The 16618-nt window shown below is 37.6% G+C and overlaps 1 protein-coding gene and 1 pseudogene across 1 annotated transcript; one reads left to right on the forward strand and one right to left on the reverse strand.

The window, feature by feature from the left end:
* Positions 1 to 2152: 2152 nt before the first annotated feature.
* LOC128021385 (ATP-dependent RNA helicase DHX29) lies at positions 2153 to 15034 on the reverse strand. Its single transcript, XM_052608515.1, has 27 exons — positions 14747 to 15034; positions 14469 to 14542; positions 14057 to 14170; positions 13821 to 13950; positions 13589 to 13731; positions 13330 to 13470; positions 13121 to 13247; positions 12874 to 13029; positions 11878 to 12049; positions 11674 to 11794; positions 10991 to 11593; positions 9867 to 10010; positions 9623 to 9799; positions 9324 to 9464; positions 9068 to 9212; positions 8771 to 8891; positions 7737 to 7821; positions 7524 to 7612; positions 7305 to 7433; positions 7037 to 7112; positions 5034 to 5258; positions 4760 to 4896; positions 4581 to 4671; positions 2937 to 3254; positions 2692 to 2823; positions 2432 to 2528; positions 2153 to 2318 (listed from the first exon to the last, which is right to left on the reverse strand). The coding sequence occupies exons 1-27, from the start codon at positions 14880 to 14882 to the stop codon at positions 2263 to 2265; spliced, it is 4080 nt and encodes a 1359-aa protein (XP_052464475.1). The 5' UTR covers positions 14883 to 15034; the 3' UTR covers positions 2153 to 2262.
* A 501-nt stretch (positions 15035 to 15535) lies between these two features.
* Positions 15536 to 16618, forward strand: part of LOC128020659 (uncharacterized) — a 28818-nt pseudogene continuing 27735 nt past the window's right edge.

Consider the following 16618-nt stretch of genomic DNA (forward strand, 5'->3'; position numbering starts at 1 on the left):
TAAACCTCATGCACAGAATGAGCTCATTCACAGTCATTCAGTTTGCATGCCTGAACAAGTGAAGAATCATTATCACGCTCATGCATTTCCATAAGATACAACGTATCGGACCACATGCAGCAGAATCTGAATAGATTGCTCCGTTATTTGAATTACAAATATAGGGATGCATTGACAAATTGTGTTCTGAACAGCACTTGAGAAGGCAAAATAATCATTTCTGAGTCACGAAGCAATATAACGCAGCAAAAAGAGAAGTGGTCAACATTTATGTCACACAGAATTTTTTTAATGTGGAAATCAGCAGCTGCAGTGTGTGAATATTTGTTTCATCTAGTTCTTGAAAATGTTTTATTCCCACGGGTTACATTTGTGGGCGAAACTTGGAAAGAAGCGATTTAATTCCAGTCTGCCTCTGAAAAATCGTCTGTTTTGTTACGTTTAAAAATAAAAACAGTCAAATGTAACAGAAATATTCTTTTTTTGTTTTACAAACATTTGGCTTTTTAAAATATTACGTTACTTCAGTGTGTGCAGCTATGTAGATTTATTTGGGTTTTGTTGAGAAACTGAGCATATGTTGGCTCTGTAGTTTCCCACTGGTTACAACTGTGACCAAAAAAAAACACACACTTTGACTTACTTCTAAGAAGCTTCTTTTTTTTTTTTTTTTTTTTTTAGAAAAGCCTAGCAGTTTCAGTTTCAAATGTTTCATTGGCAAATCCAAGGAGTAAAATACATGTAGTTGTCTTTTCTGAGGACGATTTGGGAATAAATGAGCTCTTAAGTGGGGTACTTTGGCTGATTCTTGGGATAGGGCTGTTTTTGACATCAATTAAAGGAAATCTATGTTCATTTATCACATATCTTGGAATAAATAATGAATCATGGCCTTGAAGAACCTACAGTCGAACTTTGGTATTATGTGTGACTTTCTTTCTTCCATTTTTTGGTCAATCGTTTCGATAAACCTTGGAAACGTTGCCTAGCAAGTCTGCGGTCAGTCAGTGACCTTTCAATTTGTCACTGAAATGAACTGCTTCTGTCTGTTCAGATCTAGAGCGAGATCCAGATCTGTGTGGTCTTCATGTGTCCGTGGATTGATACTCTCCTGTGAAGAAGAGTGTTTTCACACTTGGTGCTTTTCAGGGTTATCATTTTTGGCCCATACATGAAGACTCCAAATGATCTCGGACCCCTCAGAAGCGAACCGTTGAAATTAAAATAAACGAGTGTGTGTTGTGAACAAATAATTAGTAGAGATCTGGCAGAAGCAGTAGCCACTATGAACAGCTGATCTGTACAGAGACCTCTGATGACCAAACTGCACTGGAATTTATGAATGTTAAAAAAATCAAGTGAGCCCGAGCCGATTTGCACTTTTTTTAGCTGAACGTACTCGGACCACCTCCCGAGATGGTCTCGTCTTGTCAACAGTTTCCACCTAGTCTTTCTATTCTATTCAACAAACAATATACAGCCAAACACCACCAGGGTGGTAAGAAGGTTTTGTAGTTGCATTTATTTCTGCTAAAATTATCTAACGCATCTTCCTACCAAATAAACGAAATGTTGATTCGAGTTGAGGACCAGAGTTATTTTATTATTATCACTATGCTAGTATAGTATTTATTAACATTTAAGTTGGCTTATATATTTAAAATTTCATTCCTTTTCATTTAAATACGTTTTTGATTGGTTTAAAATATTTTATTTAGCTTTCAAATTTCACTTAGCTTTTTAGTACTTCAGACATAATTAATAAACAAATATTTAGTTTAGTTTACTAACTAAATATCACTCACTGTACAGTAGTTTACTAAAAATATATATAGTTAAATTACCAAGGCAACTTTTTTTATTTTTTTCATCTGTTTATTTCATATCTAAATGTTCATAATTATATTTATTTTAGAGCCTTTATTTCAATTACCGAAACATATTTTTGTAGATTTTAGTTAACAATAACAGCACAAAATGATGCTTATTCCATTCCATTCTATTCTAGCCTAGCCTAGCCTAGCCTAGCCTAGCGGTGAAGTACTGATCCCTTTGTGGTTGAAGATCTTTCCCTGCTGGAAACAACCATGCTGTTGATGGGTTTGTCAGGAAGTACACTAATATAGTTATTGATTTAAAAAATACCACAAACTTTTTTCTTTGTCATAAAATAACTTTAATTTTGCTTTGGCATGATATTTTACATTTTCAGGCCTCAGTGAGGTTTGTCAGCGTTTCAGTAATTCATAATTGAGCACTTCCTCAGAGCATGTTTTCTGACTTGATCAGTTCTGTGATCATTTGTATGGTTTTCTCATCTGAAAGGGATTAAAAAAAAATAAATCGTGTGTTCACAGCACAAAAACGGCACCATTAGTCTACAAATATATAATGATGAAATATAATAAAGATTTATTCAACAATAAATTACCTTCCAAATTCATTTTGGGGTTGGCCAGTTTCCTCTCCAGGAGGGAGTCGATCAGTTTGCGAAGGTGTTTGAAGATCACGCCAATTCTGACCGGAGCCTGATGGGAAATTAAACTGTTAGTTGAGTTATCTTACAGTTTGACAACCATTTTCTGATGCACCAGTGCTCTCGCCAATGAAGCGATCAATGCAAATCAGGCAACTAACCATGCACGGATAACCAATGAGAAACAAGACACGCATTCAAGAGCTTCCCCTCACCTGGAAACAGATCCATCCATCCAGAGAGATCAGTCTCTCCTTGTGCTGCACGTCAATATCACCTCCAAACAGCAGCATTGATAACGGAGAGATCAGCGTAGTGTCTCTCAGAAACACCTTAGTGTACTTCACCTGCAGGCAAGATGAGGAAACAGTGCTAGTATGAATGATCAGGGTAATAAGAGACTTCTTTCAGAAAGTGTCATGAAAGGTCACAGTAATGTATTAAAGCGAGTCCAACACACCTTCTCCTGGAAGAGCAGCCAACCGTGGGTCTGTAGGAAGCGGTTGACTGAGGAGGGGTGAACGTGGGCCTTTCCCTGAGCCGTCTCAGCCACACACACCACCCGCTCCTGAACGTCCAGAGAGGGGCTGCAGAGGATCCGGCCCACGCTGTCATACAGACCCGCGGTCAACACGGCTTTGAGGACAGAGACGTCCTGCGGCGAGAGCGAGCCGAGGGCTTTGTGTTCAGCGCCGGGCCGAGAGCGAGGGGTTCGGCTGGGCTTGGAGGAAACGAAACCGGCCTGCTCCACCATCCTGATGAGCTCCTGCTTCACATCCTGAGGGGGTTACATACCTTGTTAAACACCACATGGTAATGAGTCGGGTTAATGTACTGCCTATTCTAAAATGCATTCAAAATTTACTTGAACACACTTGAATTTGTGAATTCAGTCATTTTGATATACAAAAAAAAAAGCTGTGAATTTTTCTAGAGATCACAAAAAAGTCCAATTTTTGTTTTAGTATTATTAGCATTTGAAAACTGTTCTCCAACAATGACTGCAACATAGGAAAAACACAAAGAAATAGGATATTTTAAAAATGTGTATTCTAAACGTTTCACTAGATGGATAAACTAAATCTAAAAATAATACAAAATGTTTGCTGGAATTGCAATAAGGCAGTGAAATAAAAAATAGAAATAATAGATCAAGATTAGAAATGTAAAAATATAGTTAAGTTCAAATGCTAAATTTAACTCAAGTATTAAAACAAAAAGTGGAATCAAAATAAAGCAATATAGAAATATCTATTAAAAAAACAATTAAAAATGACAGAAGCATGTATAAAATGACCAAGAAACTAATTAAAATTAAAAAGACTGACACACACACACATATATATTTATATATTACACACATATGTAATATATACAAATTCTTAAAAAGTATATAAATATACTATAATAACACTATGGTTACACCACATGACATTTTAGAGACACTGATCCAATTTTGCTGATAAAAGACTCAACAAACAACAAAGACTACATTAATTGATTATTGATTATATTAATTATTAAAAAACTGTTAGATCCGCTTATTATTTTAAAAACACTTTTTACCTGGACAAATATGGTTCAAAAACCTTTTACCACAATAACAAAAAAAAGTTTTAGCTAAGTGAAAGAAACATAAAAAAAATCTAAATATTAGAAAACTGAAAATGCAACTAAATACGTTTAAGTACCAAATTACTGAACTAAATAAAATAAATGTAAAATAAATTGAAGATAGAAAAAAAAAATGATTACGAAAATTACAGAAACATGTAACAAAATGACTATAAAAAAAGTTATACTGCAATAACTCTGGATAGTTACCCCACATGGCATTTTTGAGACATGAATCTAAAATCTCTGTTGGTAAAAATGATATAATAGTATTTAAAATATATATAAAACCAACAAGAATACATTTTTTAAAAGTCACTTTAAACAAAAATTTTTTTTTAAAGCTTTCTCCTTTTATTCTTTTCAATTTATCATCACCCCTTGAAATAAACATTTAAAAAACTCCTATTTGCCCCCATGCAGTACATTCATCACTGAATCATCATGACTATTAATGAATCAGTAAGTGTGTTAGGATCTGTGATGTCACCTCGATGGTCATGAGAGCGGTACAGTTCAGGAAGTGTCTCCGGCAGAAAGTCATCTCAGCACGCCTTCCCTCGCTCCGAGACCTCTTCCACCTGTGACCAGAAACTTCATTACAACGACTTCACTTCCTTTCTACACATACAGCCATGCAGTGCTGCTCTGATGAACATGTGTGATTACCCGAGGTACGCATTGTAGATGGTCATGTGATCTGAGCTGGCGACTGCTAGAGCAGATTTAGCCAGATTGGCCTCCTCCTTCCTGTTCATAGGAGTCACAAAGGGGGACTTCTCAGACATGGCCGCTGCGATGGTGGCCTGGATATAAACAACACAAACTAAGATTAGCTGTTGTTCATCCTTCAACAATATTACACAGAAGAAAGAAAGTCAGTATGCTTGGAACGACACGAGGGTGTGAAATGATGACAGAAATTGAGTAAAAAAACACTTACAATGGGTTCCAGGCAGCCAAAAATGGCGCCAAAGATGAGCATTTTGCCAATCTTGACGTTGACGGGAAGGGCGGCCAAGTGATGGCCGAGTGGTGTGAGGGCGTAGCTATCTTGCTGACAGGCGCCGATCTTCCTCAGCAGACTGACAGCGTTACACACGGCCTGCTGCTGAGGCGGATCGAGAGCGCGACACAGGAAATCTTCTGGAGAACCATATTCACACTTCTGTTCACACACCGAGAGAGGTGACAGAAGTCAGCTTGATACCAGTGGAAAACAGACGCGTTATGTACACCAACACTATCATTCAAAAGTTTGGTGTCAGACTTTTTTAAATGTGTTACATTTATTAAAATGCTTTAATAATGTTAAAAAGATTTCTTTTTCAAGTGAATCCTATTTACAAGATCGCTTCTATTGTCCTCATTTGTAAGTCGCTTTGGATAAAAGTGTCTGCTTAACGACAACATTTTATATAAATGTAAATAAGACTCAACTGAAATTTTAAAACAAGCCCCAAATCAAGTAAATAAGTTACACAAATAAAAGAAACCTCTTCGTATAAACAAAATAAGACTTTGTTGGTGCTCTTTCCATTTAAAATGAGAGGCAACCACTGCATTTTAATCATGATCCAGACAAAGATGCTGCATGCATGCAACATGAGCAGTTTTTAATCTAAATTAGATTGTAGAATTTTGAAATTTGAAGCAAAAACTGAATTATTGAAACATAAACATCAGACGAGCTGAATGAGTCGCAGATTCACTCTCTGCCAGCAGGTGGAGCTTAAAGCATTTCCTTGGTTTCCGCTGTTAACAAACAGCATTGCACTTATGAACTTTAATGTGAATTATACAGAGGCAAGATACAAGGAAAAAAATACAGTCTAAACTTTTCTAAAGACAGTAAGTTCCCTTCAGACATACATTCATATAAACTCCTACCTCTAATTGAATCACAATTTGTTTAGAATCTCATCCGATTTGAATCGTCACATATTTGAATCGATTTTCAACTGGTTTCAGTTAATTACATCTCTAATCACAGGAATAAATTACATTTGAAAATATATTCACATAGAAAACAGTTATTTTATAATGTAATAGTATTTCGCAATATTACTGCTTTTTACTGTTTCTGATCAAATAAATACAGCCTTGGTGAGCCTAACTGTGCGTTCACACTGCCACCGTCGAGAGCGTCAAAGTGGACAGAAGTCATTCATTTTCAATGTGAGCTGGCGTCGATCAGCGGCGCGACTTGGCCGTTGAGAGCGCCGAGGATAGTTGAAATCAGGGCAACTTTATGTTAATGAGCTATGATGCGGTTCGGCAGCAACCAATCGGAACGTAGAAGTCCACCGCTTGAGACGATTCCAGAGAACCCAGCTCCGACCACATTAGTTCCCAAGCAAAAGGTTGATCATTGCTGTGGTGGGTTTGCAATAATCTATGATGTAAAAAATGTTTGATACATGGACCAAGGTGTCTGAGATTGTTCATGTTCCTGGTGAGTTGCTGGTGTGCAGTAATTATAAAGGAATAATAATCTAATGATATAATAAATAATAGTACAGTAGTCCCAGTTTACTTTCAAACAAATGTCCCTGATTATACGTACATTAAGTTATGTTTATACTTGATTATATTTACTTGAGTAACATTTTCAATGCAGGACTTTTACTTGCATCAGAGTATTTCTACAGTGCTTAATACATTATTAGGTAAAGGATCTTAATACTTCATCCACAACAATATTTAATGAGGTTAACTTATAACTTTACCCTCATTGTGGTTAGTCTGCACAAGATCAACAGACTTGTTTGCTCTGCGGCCGCTTTAAATACAAGATAAGCATTCGTCAGAGCGCTCACAAGTCTTTCTGCAGGGTAGTTTTAGCAGAGCACAGTTTGAGACCTCTTGTAAAAACAGTAAAACTAAATCTTATCGACCACAAACTTTAACAGTAAAGTAGTTTCAGAAGACAAAGTTGGTACTTAACATAATATGAAGGCAAAGCTCCTCCAAAGGCACTCGGAGAATCTCAGGAATGGAGTAATCAATGAAACTCTGAAATCTGGTGTGGGAAAAACAGACATGTGCGCAATGACCGTATATACACTGTACATTTATAAAACACATGTATAAATCAGAATTTAGAAGTCTATCAATTTTTGCACTCTAAATACTTCTAACATTTAACCCTAAGGACACATAAAACCACCAAATGGAAGGCTGCGACTCTGTGTGCACCTCAGTGGCTTTGTACCTGAATTTGGGGTAAAGGCGGAAACAGAAGCCCCCTCGGACACGTCCTGCCCTCCCCTGCCTCTGCAGAGCGCTGGCTTTACTCACAAACGTCTCCACCAGAGAGCTCATCTGACTGCTTTCATGATACCTGAAACCAGAAACAGAAGATCAGCGCTAACATTCAAAACCATCAGATCATAGACAGATTAGATTTCAGACGTGATCTGGCCCCGCTCACCGATTCTCTTTCGTCTTTCCTGTGTCGATGACGAAGACCACGTCAGGAATAGTGACGCCAGTCTCAGCGATGTTTGTGGACAGAACGATCTTCAAGAGAATATCAAGATGTGAGAGTGATATATACATATTATATACTGCAGAAATAGTAATAGTATGTACAGTAGTATGCTGTTCTGAATGAAGCCCATTTAACAGTGATATAGTGCAGTACCTTTCTGACTCCAGGAGGGGGCACTGTGAAAGCAGAAGACTGGTCCTGAGAGGAAAGTGTGGAGTGGAGGGCAACCAGCTTATACCTAGAGCAAACAAACACAGTATACATAAACTAATATTAAAAAAGCTTTATGCCATATCTATTAAACAAAAATGATAAAATATGAATTTTGCCAGAAAATCAAGGACACTCCGGTTGAATGGACAGTATTTCTGTCCTTCAGAATGTTGTGTTCTTGTCAACTTGAACATCAATGAAAGTATTGAAAAGTGAAACATTTCCCGCTTTCAGGCCATCCAAAAATAGATAATGTGGAGAAATGTGGCTTTACATCGCTTGCTCACCAGTGGATTCACTGCAGTGAATGGGTGCCGTCAGAATGAGAGTCCAAAGTGTTCACTTTATTTATAATACAACAAATGTTGACCACAGTGCTGTACTTGAGACAACGCAGAATAGTAATAGAATCCCTTTTTAAATTCTATATCATTACTGCACACAAACATAAATAAAACCTCAGTTTCAATGAGGCAAAAAAAAAAAAAGCACTCATGAATGCTCACAATAGGAAAATATGATTTTAAATGTTGTTTAAACTCTCTTACATCAAAAGTTCAGAACAGTTTTGGACTGTTTTATAATGTAAAAGGTGCTTGATGTGTTCAGATTTCTCTCCTGATTCAGATCAGACGACCTTTTCACTGGAGAAAGCTTCAGTGAGGAATCATATCATAGCCAGAGGAAACAGCTCGAAGTTAAAACGTACAAACACGCAGCTTTCCACTACACAAGAGGTTCACTGGTTTCCTTCTGGATTATTGTGATGTTTTTATCAGCTGTTCGGACTCTCATTCTGACGGCACCCATTCACTGCAGAGGATCCACTAGTGAACAGGTGATGTAATGCCACATTTCCCAAAACTGTTCCAATAAGGACACAAACTCATCTACAGTACATCTTGTTTGTCCTGAGAACACATGTTCTTTTTTGGGTGAACTATTTCTTTAAAGTATATTTAGGCTGGAGTTACCGGTCCTTTGAGCTGAACCTCTTGTCGGTGGTCAGCAGATCATACAGCTGCTGAATATGAGCCAGGCCTGGGAGGAAGATCAGAACCGCACCGTCCACATCACGAAACTGAGGCGATTTATCTGAGAAGAAGAACCAGAGATATTTCATTTACTCATTAAAACGAGTAGATTTCTTTGAGGAAATCATAAATAGTGTTTGCATTAGCTAATAATACAGTATAGATCCTAATGAGCAACATATTCAGTCACTATAGATCTGACTCTGTGTTTACAGTACAGTATGTGTCTTATATTACCCAGGTATTCCAGTAGGTCTAATATCAGATCCATATTGATCTTATTGGGGTTCATATACTGCAGGACGTGTCTCGTCCGCTTGCTGAAGTGATCCAGCTCAGGGCTCAGATCCCAGCCTGGGCCAGAGTTCCTCAAGATCAGCTCCTGAACACAGCAAAAGAACAAACATTTACAAAACAGCACACGCCTGCAGTGAAGCGCCGCAGGACAGCCTTATGCTGATACACACAGATTCTTCTGGATGTCTGTCCTGACCTGGTGCTGAACAGTCTGTCCTCCTTTCTGTGTGATGTTGATGCTGACCTCCTCTTCCTCCTCCACAAACTTCTGACTGTACTCCGAGTCCTGCTCCAGAACGTAACCCGTCTCCTCCACGATATCCTCCAGGTGAAACACCTGCCACCACAGCGTGTCATTATTACTGCTCATTTGCATTCCATCAAATAAAATCATTTATAACAAATGATGCATGTACAAATATCAAACAATGAAAATACTAATGTTAGTATCTATTTAGTTACAGTATGTTAGTATATGTTTAGATATAATCTTGCCTCCACAGGGAAGGCTCTGCCAGGTATGGTGACCACAGGACAGCGGCTGAAGTAGTTGGCAAACTTCTGAGAGTCGACTGTAGCGCTCATCAAGATCAACCGCAGATCCGAGCGCTTGTGGACCACTTCTTTTAGTATGGTGAGGAGGAAGTCTGACTGGACGCTCCGCTCATGAACCTATGATATTGAGACGGTTTTGGGGTTAAACGGTCCAGGGTTAAGTGTGCGCTGTAGGTGTACTGACCTCGTCCACGATGATGTGTGTGAGGGAGCTGAGGAGCCGGTCCTGCTGTAGTTTGCGCAGCAGGACTCCTGTGGTGCAGTACAGCAGTCGTGTGGCGTCCCCGGAGCGGTTCTCCATTCGGATTTGGTATCCACACAGTGAGCTCTGGAACACAAATATTCCATGATGTTATTACTATGGTGTCTCTGCCTTCAGCTACCATTATGACACTTCTACTGCAGTTCTTTTGACTTCTTTTGGACATTCTTCAAGTTCTTAGAAATGGTTTTGAAAAAACTAAAATAAAAATATAAATTTAACTAAAGTAATATTTTTCTTTTCTTTTTTTTACTTGCAATCAAAATTTTATGTTCCCAAATATCATTCATTATTAATTCATAAATGTCATTATGTTTTTGGAGGGTCGCACCAGATTTTTAGATTCTATCTGACCTTGATAGTCTATGATATAATTTAATATTAAATTCTGTATAAATTCCAAATAATGTTTCCCCCTTCATTTTTTAAATAAATTTGGTGGACATAATTAGTTCAAATATAATTATTTTTATTTTATATATCCAAATGCTTAAAAAGGATTTCATTAGATAAAAAAATAAGTAGTTTTGTTAAATTCTATATAAATAACAATAATAATAATAATAATAATAATACAAATAATAAAGGATCGTGCCAAAATTTTCAGCATAAAACTAAAAAATATATTAAATGTAAACATTAAAATAACGACAACATACAATTCAAAATAAAACAAAATCATTACAAAATAACAATATATTATGTTGTTATATGTCACAAACTAAAGTTTTATTATTAATAATAAGCGTAGCCAGCCACATGATCCATTCATGAAATGATTACTTAATAAAAAGAAATACATATATTATTAATACTCAACTTTACATTTATTACCAAAAAAAAAAAAAAAAAAAATCATAGATTATTTTCCTTTTCACTTGAGAGAAAAATATCTTTTGAGTCTTAAAGAGAGTTAGCGTAAGCCTCGTGCATCTCTTTTGTGGTAATCAGCCCAGAAGTTTGACTACCATCTCATACCACCTCACATATTAGGATGAGGTTTTTCCCCATAAACGGTTTCAGAAGTGAACTTCCTGAGGTCTAACCTTGGCTCCCGGCCCGTCCTCGCTGCCCAGCTCCTGTGACACCCTGCTGGCCAGACTCATGGCTGAAATCCTCCTGGGCTGCGTCACCACCACATTACAAGGCTGCGCGGCCTCCCCGTTAGCCAGGAGCTCCTCCAGGATGAACTGAGGAATCTGTGTGCTCTTCCCGCTTCCCGTCTCCCCGGCGATCACCAGCACACGGTGGCGCCGCAGAGCCTCCAGCACCTGCTGACGGTGCTGGAAGACGGGCAGCTGCTCCCTCTCAGACAGCAGCCTGCGAGCCAGAGCCGAGCTCCGCAGTCTGAGGAACAGCCTCCGGGACGTCTCCTCCGCCTCCAGGCCTCCTCCGCGCTGGGGCTCGTGGTCCTCCTGCGTGTCCAGGTTCTCCCAGGAGTCCTCCGCTTCGGCGTCCTGAAGACGTTCTTGCTGCTCGGCCTGCGGCTGAAGGGACTGCTGCTGTTTGAGGCAGGCGAGAAGATGTGCGATGAACTGGTCGCGTGGTTTGTTGATGGCGGAGCGGATTTGCTCTTCTTCTTTTTGTTCGCTGTCTCGCCATTCAAACCACACCTCCCGGTAGGGGAGCGGGAGAAGCTGATGCACCGACTAATGGAGATCAAAGGAATGAAATGCATAAAGCAAGGAAAAATTTGTCTGATATGCGAATGTAGTTTTTTTAAACTCACCTGTCCTTTGACTAGGTTATAAAGAGCAAGCGTGGCTCCTAAGTGCTGGGCCTGCATGCCGTCCTCAGTCAGGATAGTGGGACAAACCTCCAAAACATCATTAGGTCTCTGGATACGGACTCTGACAGCAATGACACATGATCAGACAATCAAATCTGCAGTCACTATACGATCAGAATCAATGCAATTTTAAATGCAACATACCTGCATTTCCAATATCTTCCGACTGCAACTTTCTGAAAGGATGGTGGAGGGCTCTTCGGGAGGTTCTTTCTGCACCAATCAATCAGAAACTGTTTTGGCGACTTGCCAGTCCAGCTCCTTGATGTGTAGTCAAAGTTACGAATGTCTTTGGGTTCTTGCTCCTCTTTCTCAGCTAGAGCATCAACAATGACAAATCAGACTGACACGGTTAAAAATAACTGTCAAGACATTAGAAAAAAGAAAAACACTCATATCTGGCAACGCACTACATTCAGCACAAAACAAAACAATTATTCAATTTAAATATATACAACAAAACAAATATCATAAAAAATAAACTAATGAAAAACATTAAAAATCATGACATATAACTTAAAATAACCCAAATTAACTAAACAAAGTAGTAAAATATTAAAATAACATAATAAATGTACATTAAAAAGGTGTAAAAAAATATAAATAAAAAATATAATAAATCATAAAACAATACAACAGCACAAAAAAAAACTGAATACAAATAATTGCAAAAAATAACAACAATACAAAATAACAAAATAAAATGAATAAAACCCTACATAAACAATAATATTAAAATAGAATCATAAAACATCATAAAAAAAAGTTTAAAATAAAAATGTTTATGTATAAAACATTATTAAAAAACAATGACAAAATAAAACAAAGTAAACTAAAAATATCAGCATAAAATAAAAAAAATATATAAAATGTTAAACATTAAAATAATAAAAACATACAATAAAATAAAAAATGAATAAAACAAAATCATGCAAAATAACAATACATTATTTTATGTTGTTATATTTGTCACAATCAATAAAAAAAATTAAACAGCATAAAGCATAAACTAAAAAACAACAACAACAAAAAAACACATGCCATAAATATCATAAAATAAAAATAACATCATAAAAAAAAATGTAATAAAACATTTTTTTTAAATGATACATTGTAATAATTATACAAAAAGTCTCTTACTTTTTTCTGCTGGCGCTGTGTCTGCTTGCTCAAAGAAGCTGAAGTTGAGTTCGTCCTTGCCATCAGTGAGTGTCACTGGCTTCTTCTGCTCTTTGGGAGTGTCTTTAACTTTGATAGCGGAGTTAAACATCGGATGACTCTCCAAAGGCTTCATTTCTGTAATGCAGAAACACACTGTTGAGAAACAGATTCATGACAACATTTTCTCAAGTTCTACAGTGAACAGACACCGTGCAGGCACTGAGACCTTGCTGGATGACTCTGATCCGGTCTTGTGCAGTCCTCTGCCCCGCTTTGTCTTTCTTGGCTTTAGATTCAGCAGCCATCTCCTTTGCATCATACAGCTGAGCGCTGAGCCGCAGGTATCTGTCATTCTGCAGGAAGAGCAGGAGAACGTACAGGAAGCTGCTGATATAACAGTGAGGTAATGTAGAGACCAGACGGAGTGAAACTCACAGGATCAAACTCCTCCTCCAGCTCTGGGTTAAACACACGCGAGTCCTTGTTTTCCTCTTCCTCACTGCTCTGATCTTCAGACTGTTCAGCGTAGCGCAGGATCCACTCCTTCATACTGTCCCCGCTGTCTTTTACAGAAGTCTGTCATCAAATAAAACATTTTTGAACATTTTTAAAACTCAAAAGATTAAGTGAAGTTTCATTTTTGGGTGAGCTATTCCTTTAAGCAAAATGAGATTCTCATGACACTTTAACACACCTTTGCCTTTGGTTTCTCGTCCTCTTTAGATGCTTCTTTTTCGGCCACCGTTTGTTTCTCGTCCTCTTTAGGAGCCTGAAACTTGGGGCGGGTCTTCTGTTTCTCCTCCTGCATCTTTTGGCTGAATCCTTCCGGTAGCTCATCTTTAATTACGGAAAAGCGAAAATCAAAACCAGGGTTTATGCTTGAGGAGCAGAACTTCCATTTTCTGACTGCAATCTGAACCTTTTACCGTCTCTGAGATTCAGACAGAGCCAGTCGAGCGCTGAGGTCAGGTCTCCTCCGTACAGCACACTGCTCTTCATGGCCTGCTCGATGTGCTCGGCCTTAAACCGGAACATCTGCAGAGCTGTGTACAGATCCTGACAAACAATATATGACAGATGGCCTTCAGATAATCATAGATTATTAATAACATACTATATTATTGTGTTTTTTGCAATTAAAGAGGAAACACAAAAGACTTACCAGCAACTTTTTGGAGGTGAGTCTGCCAGATATCGGTCCTTTATCAGCATGTTCTTGTCTGTAATCATTAATTAACTTGATCACCTTCTTCTCCAGTTCTGGTTGGATAACAACCTTCAAACACATATATTAAAAAAAAACTATGTTTAATAAGGAGAGGCGTATTGTCACATTTGATCAATTGAATGAGTCCATGCTATGTAAGAGTATTAATTTATTTTTTAAGTTTTTCTCAATGGTAGTGTACATTTGAACTTTTATGTACATTCATTTGTCAGAAAGTTACACGACCACATAAATTAAAAGCTGTGTATGAAGGTCCATTTTAACAAATATTGTTTTTAGACTGGATGATAGAGTATGGTTTCACTGATCAATGAATCCTAAGTGATCTCTTTAATGTGAGACTTACCTTCAGTATTGATTTATCAGACACACCGCTAGAGTCAGTCTGTGCATTTGTGTTAAGACTGTATGTTTTAGGAGCTAAAAGAAAATAAAAAATAAAATTAAAGACAGTTGCAGCTCAACTGTCAAGACGTGAAACATGTGCAACACTTACTGAATAATAATGCATTGATTATTACGTTACACCGTGTATCTGAATTCAAATAAGTAGGAAAATTGTATTCGAATATAGTCATATTTCATCACATAACGTGTCTTTGCACACACTGGAAGCAGTCTGACCTCTGGGTTTGTTGTCCTTCGAGGCTGGTTTCTCGTGGTCTGGTCTATGAGTCTGGTTCTTGCCGGTGGATTCAGATGCTGCTTTGGTCGCATTAACATTGAGAACTGCTGCAGACTTCTTCTTCTTCCCACCCATTGCGAAAACAGTCCGTTCACGTTTTTGTTGCTGATCAATACACACAATAATCCACGTGACTATGAACAACAACACGTGTAATGTAAATGTTAGATGCTGAGAAATGAAGAAGGCTCAGCAGCACTCTATTAGAGGCCGTGAAGCCTGAAACCACTGAGGTGTCCTTCAAAATAAAAGTTCAGAGGATACTTCTGAAAACTTCGGATTTTTACTCCGTGCATGAGTACAGTGTTATGTTGTTATGATGTATATAAATGGTGAAAACATAATGACTTTGTAAGTCGATTAGGAGTTATTTTGGAAATAACAATAGATTGTTAGAACGATTCCTTTAAACACTATTTAGAAAAAAATAATTGTTGATTTTAAGAATGACTGAACCCATCTATTCGTTTTACAAACAAAGTAAATTTACAACGTAAATAACAACTATAAACAACAATCGTAAAGTTTATTTACTAAAAAAAAAAAACAGTAATAAAACCAGTCGCTTGAAAAATGTTTTGAATTCAATTGCAAACTCAAATAATGTCAGTTTCCTTAAATAAATTATGGATTTTTTTAAATTTATATTTTTGTATTACTATTATTATTATTGTACTTTTGTTCGTCTGTCTTTTACCGTCGCTCATTTCACACGTTTGATGCGCCACACGTAATTTCCGCCGCGATGATGAAGAACAGTCCGGTTTTAGGAAAAAAGCAAAGTCAGCCGCTCAGACAGGGTAGGTGAACGAACGGGATATTTGATTGTTTCGCAGAACTAATCTGCAAATGATGCAGTATTTGTCTGGCTGCACTGAACACACGTATGAAGTTATTTTTGATTCAAAACAACTGAACACCTGTGGCAGTGCGATTTGTAGTTATAGAGAAAAGCCACACATGTGTATCAGTAATTTTGAAGTCACAGAGAGAGAAATGTTTTAAGAGATGCAAACCTGTAGACTTTTTTCTCTCTCACAAACACAACACAACAGTTACACCTTCTCAAATTCTTCATTGCAGGTGCACAAATCCTATTCTACAAATCACACATTTAGAAACTCGTACGCTCACATTTTTGAAACAATTGCTGCAGTGAATGTGGTGCAAAACGCACTTACACACCCGCATCAAGAAATGTGAAGTCGTGGAGAAATGTGGAACATCCGCAAATCAGTTCGTGAATTCATCAAATGAGAGTTGCACACTTGTAGAATATTTTCTCAGAAATGTCTTGTATAATTTTTTTTACACAAATACAAATTACATAACTACAGCTGCTTGAATCTGCAGCTATGAATTTCAAACAATGTTTTTCGCTTTCAAGTGACAAGTTTCGCGCTCTCCCTTTTGCACCGAAATATTTGGTTCAAAAGTGATTTGTGCATCTGTAGAGGTAGTGGGCGGGACTGTTTAGAAATTACAGAATTCCTCCAATCAGAAGAGCTACTGAGCCGGTAGATATACGCCCCAAGCAGTTTTACGCCCCTGTTGTTCCTCATGCGTCCAGTAGGGGGAGGCTGTATATTAGTATAGGAGCCCAGTCATATATAAGAACAGCAGACCATATCTATATGTATGATAGCAGCAGACCTTCTTGAAGCGATACGTATGAGGTATGCTAAATAATCTGCTAAAGTTATTGTTGTTGATTGTATTGTGAAATGATGCAACATTTATTATTTATAAAAGATTGATCAATTAAATATCAATTAGCAATATCAATTCAAAAGATGGGTCAATTTGTTTTT

This window comes from Carassius gibelio, chromosome A10 (assembly GCF_023724105.1).
Source record: "Carassius gibelio isolate Cgi1373 ecotype wild population from Czech Republic chromosome A10, carGib1.2-hapl.c, whole genome shotgun sequence".
NCBI classification, from domain to species: Eukaryota; Metazoa; Chordata; class Actinopteri; order Cypriniformes; family Cyprinidae; genus Carassius; species Carassius gibelio.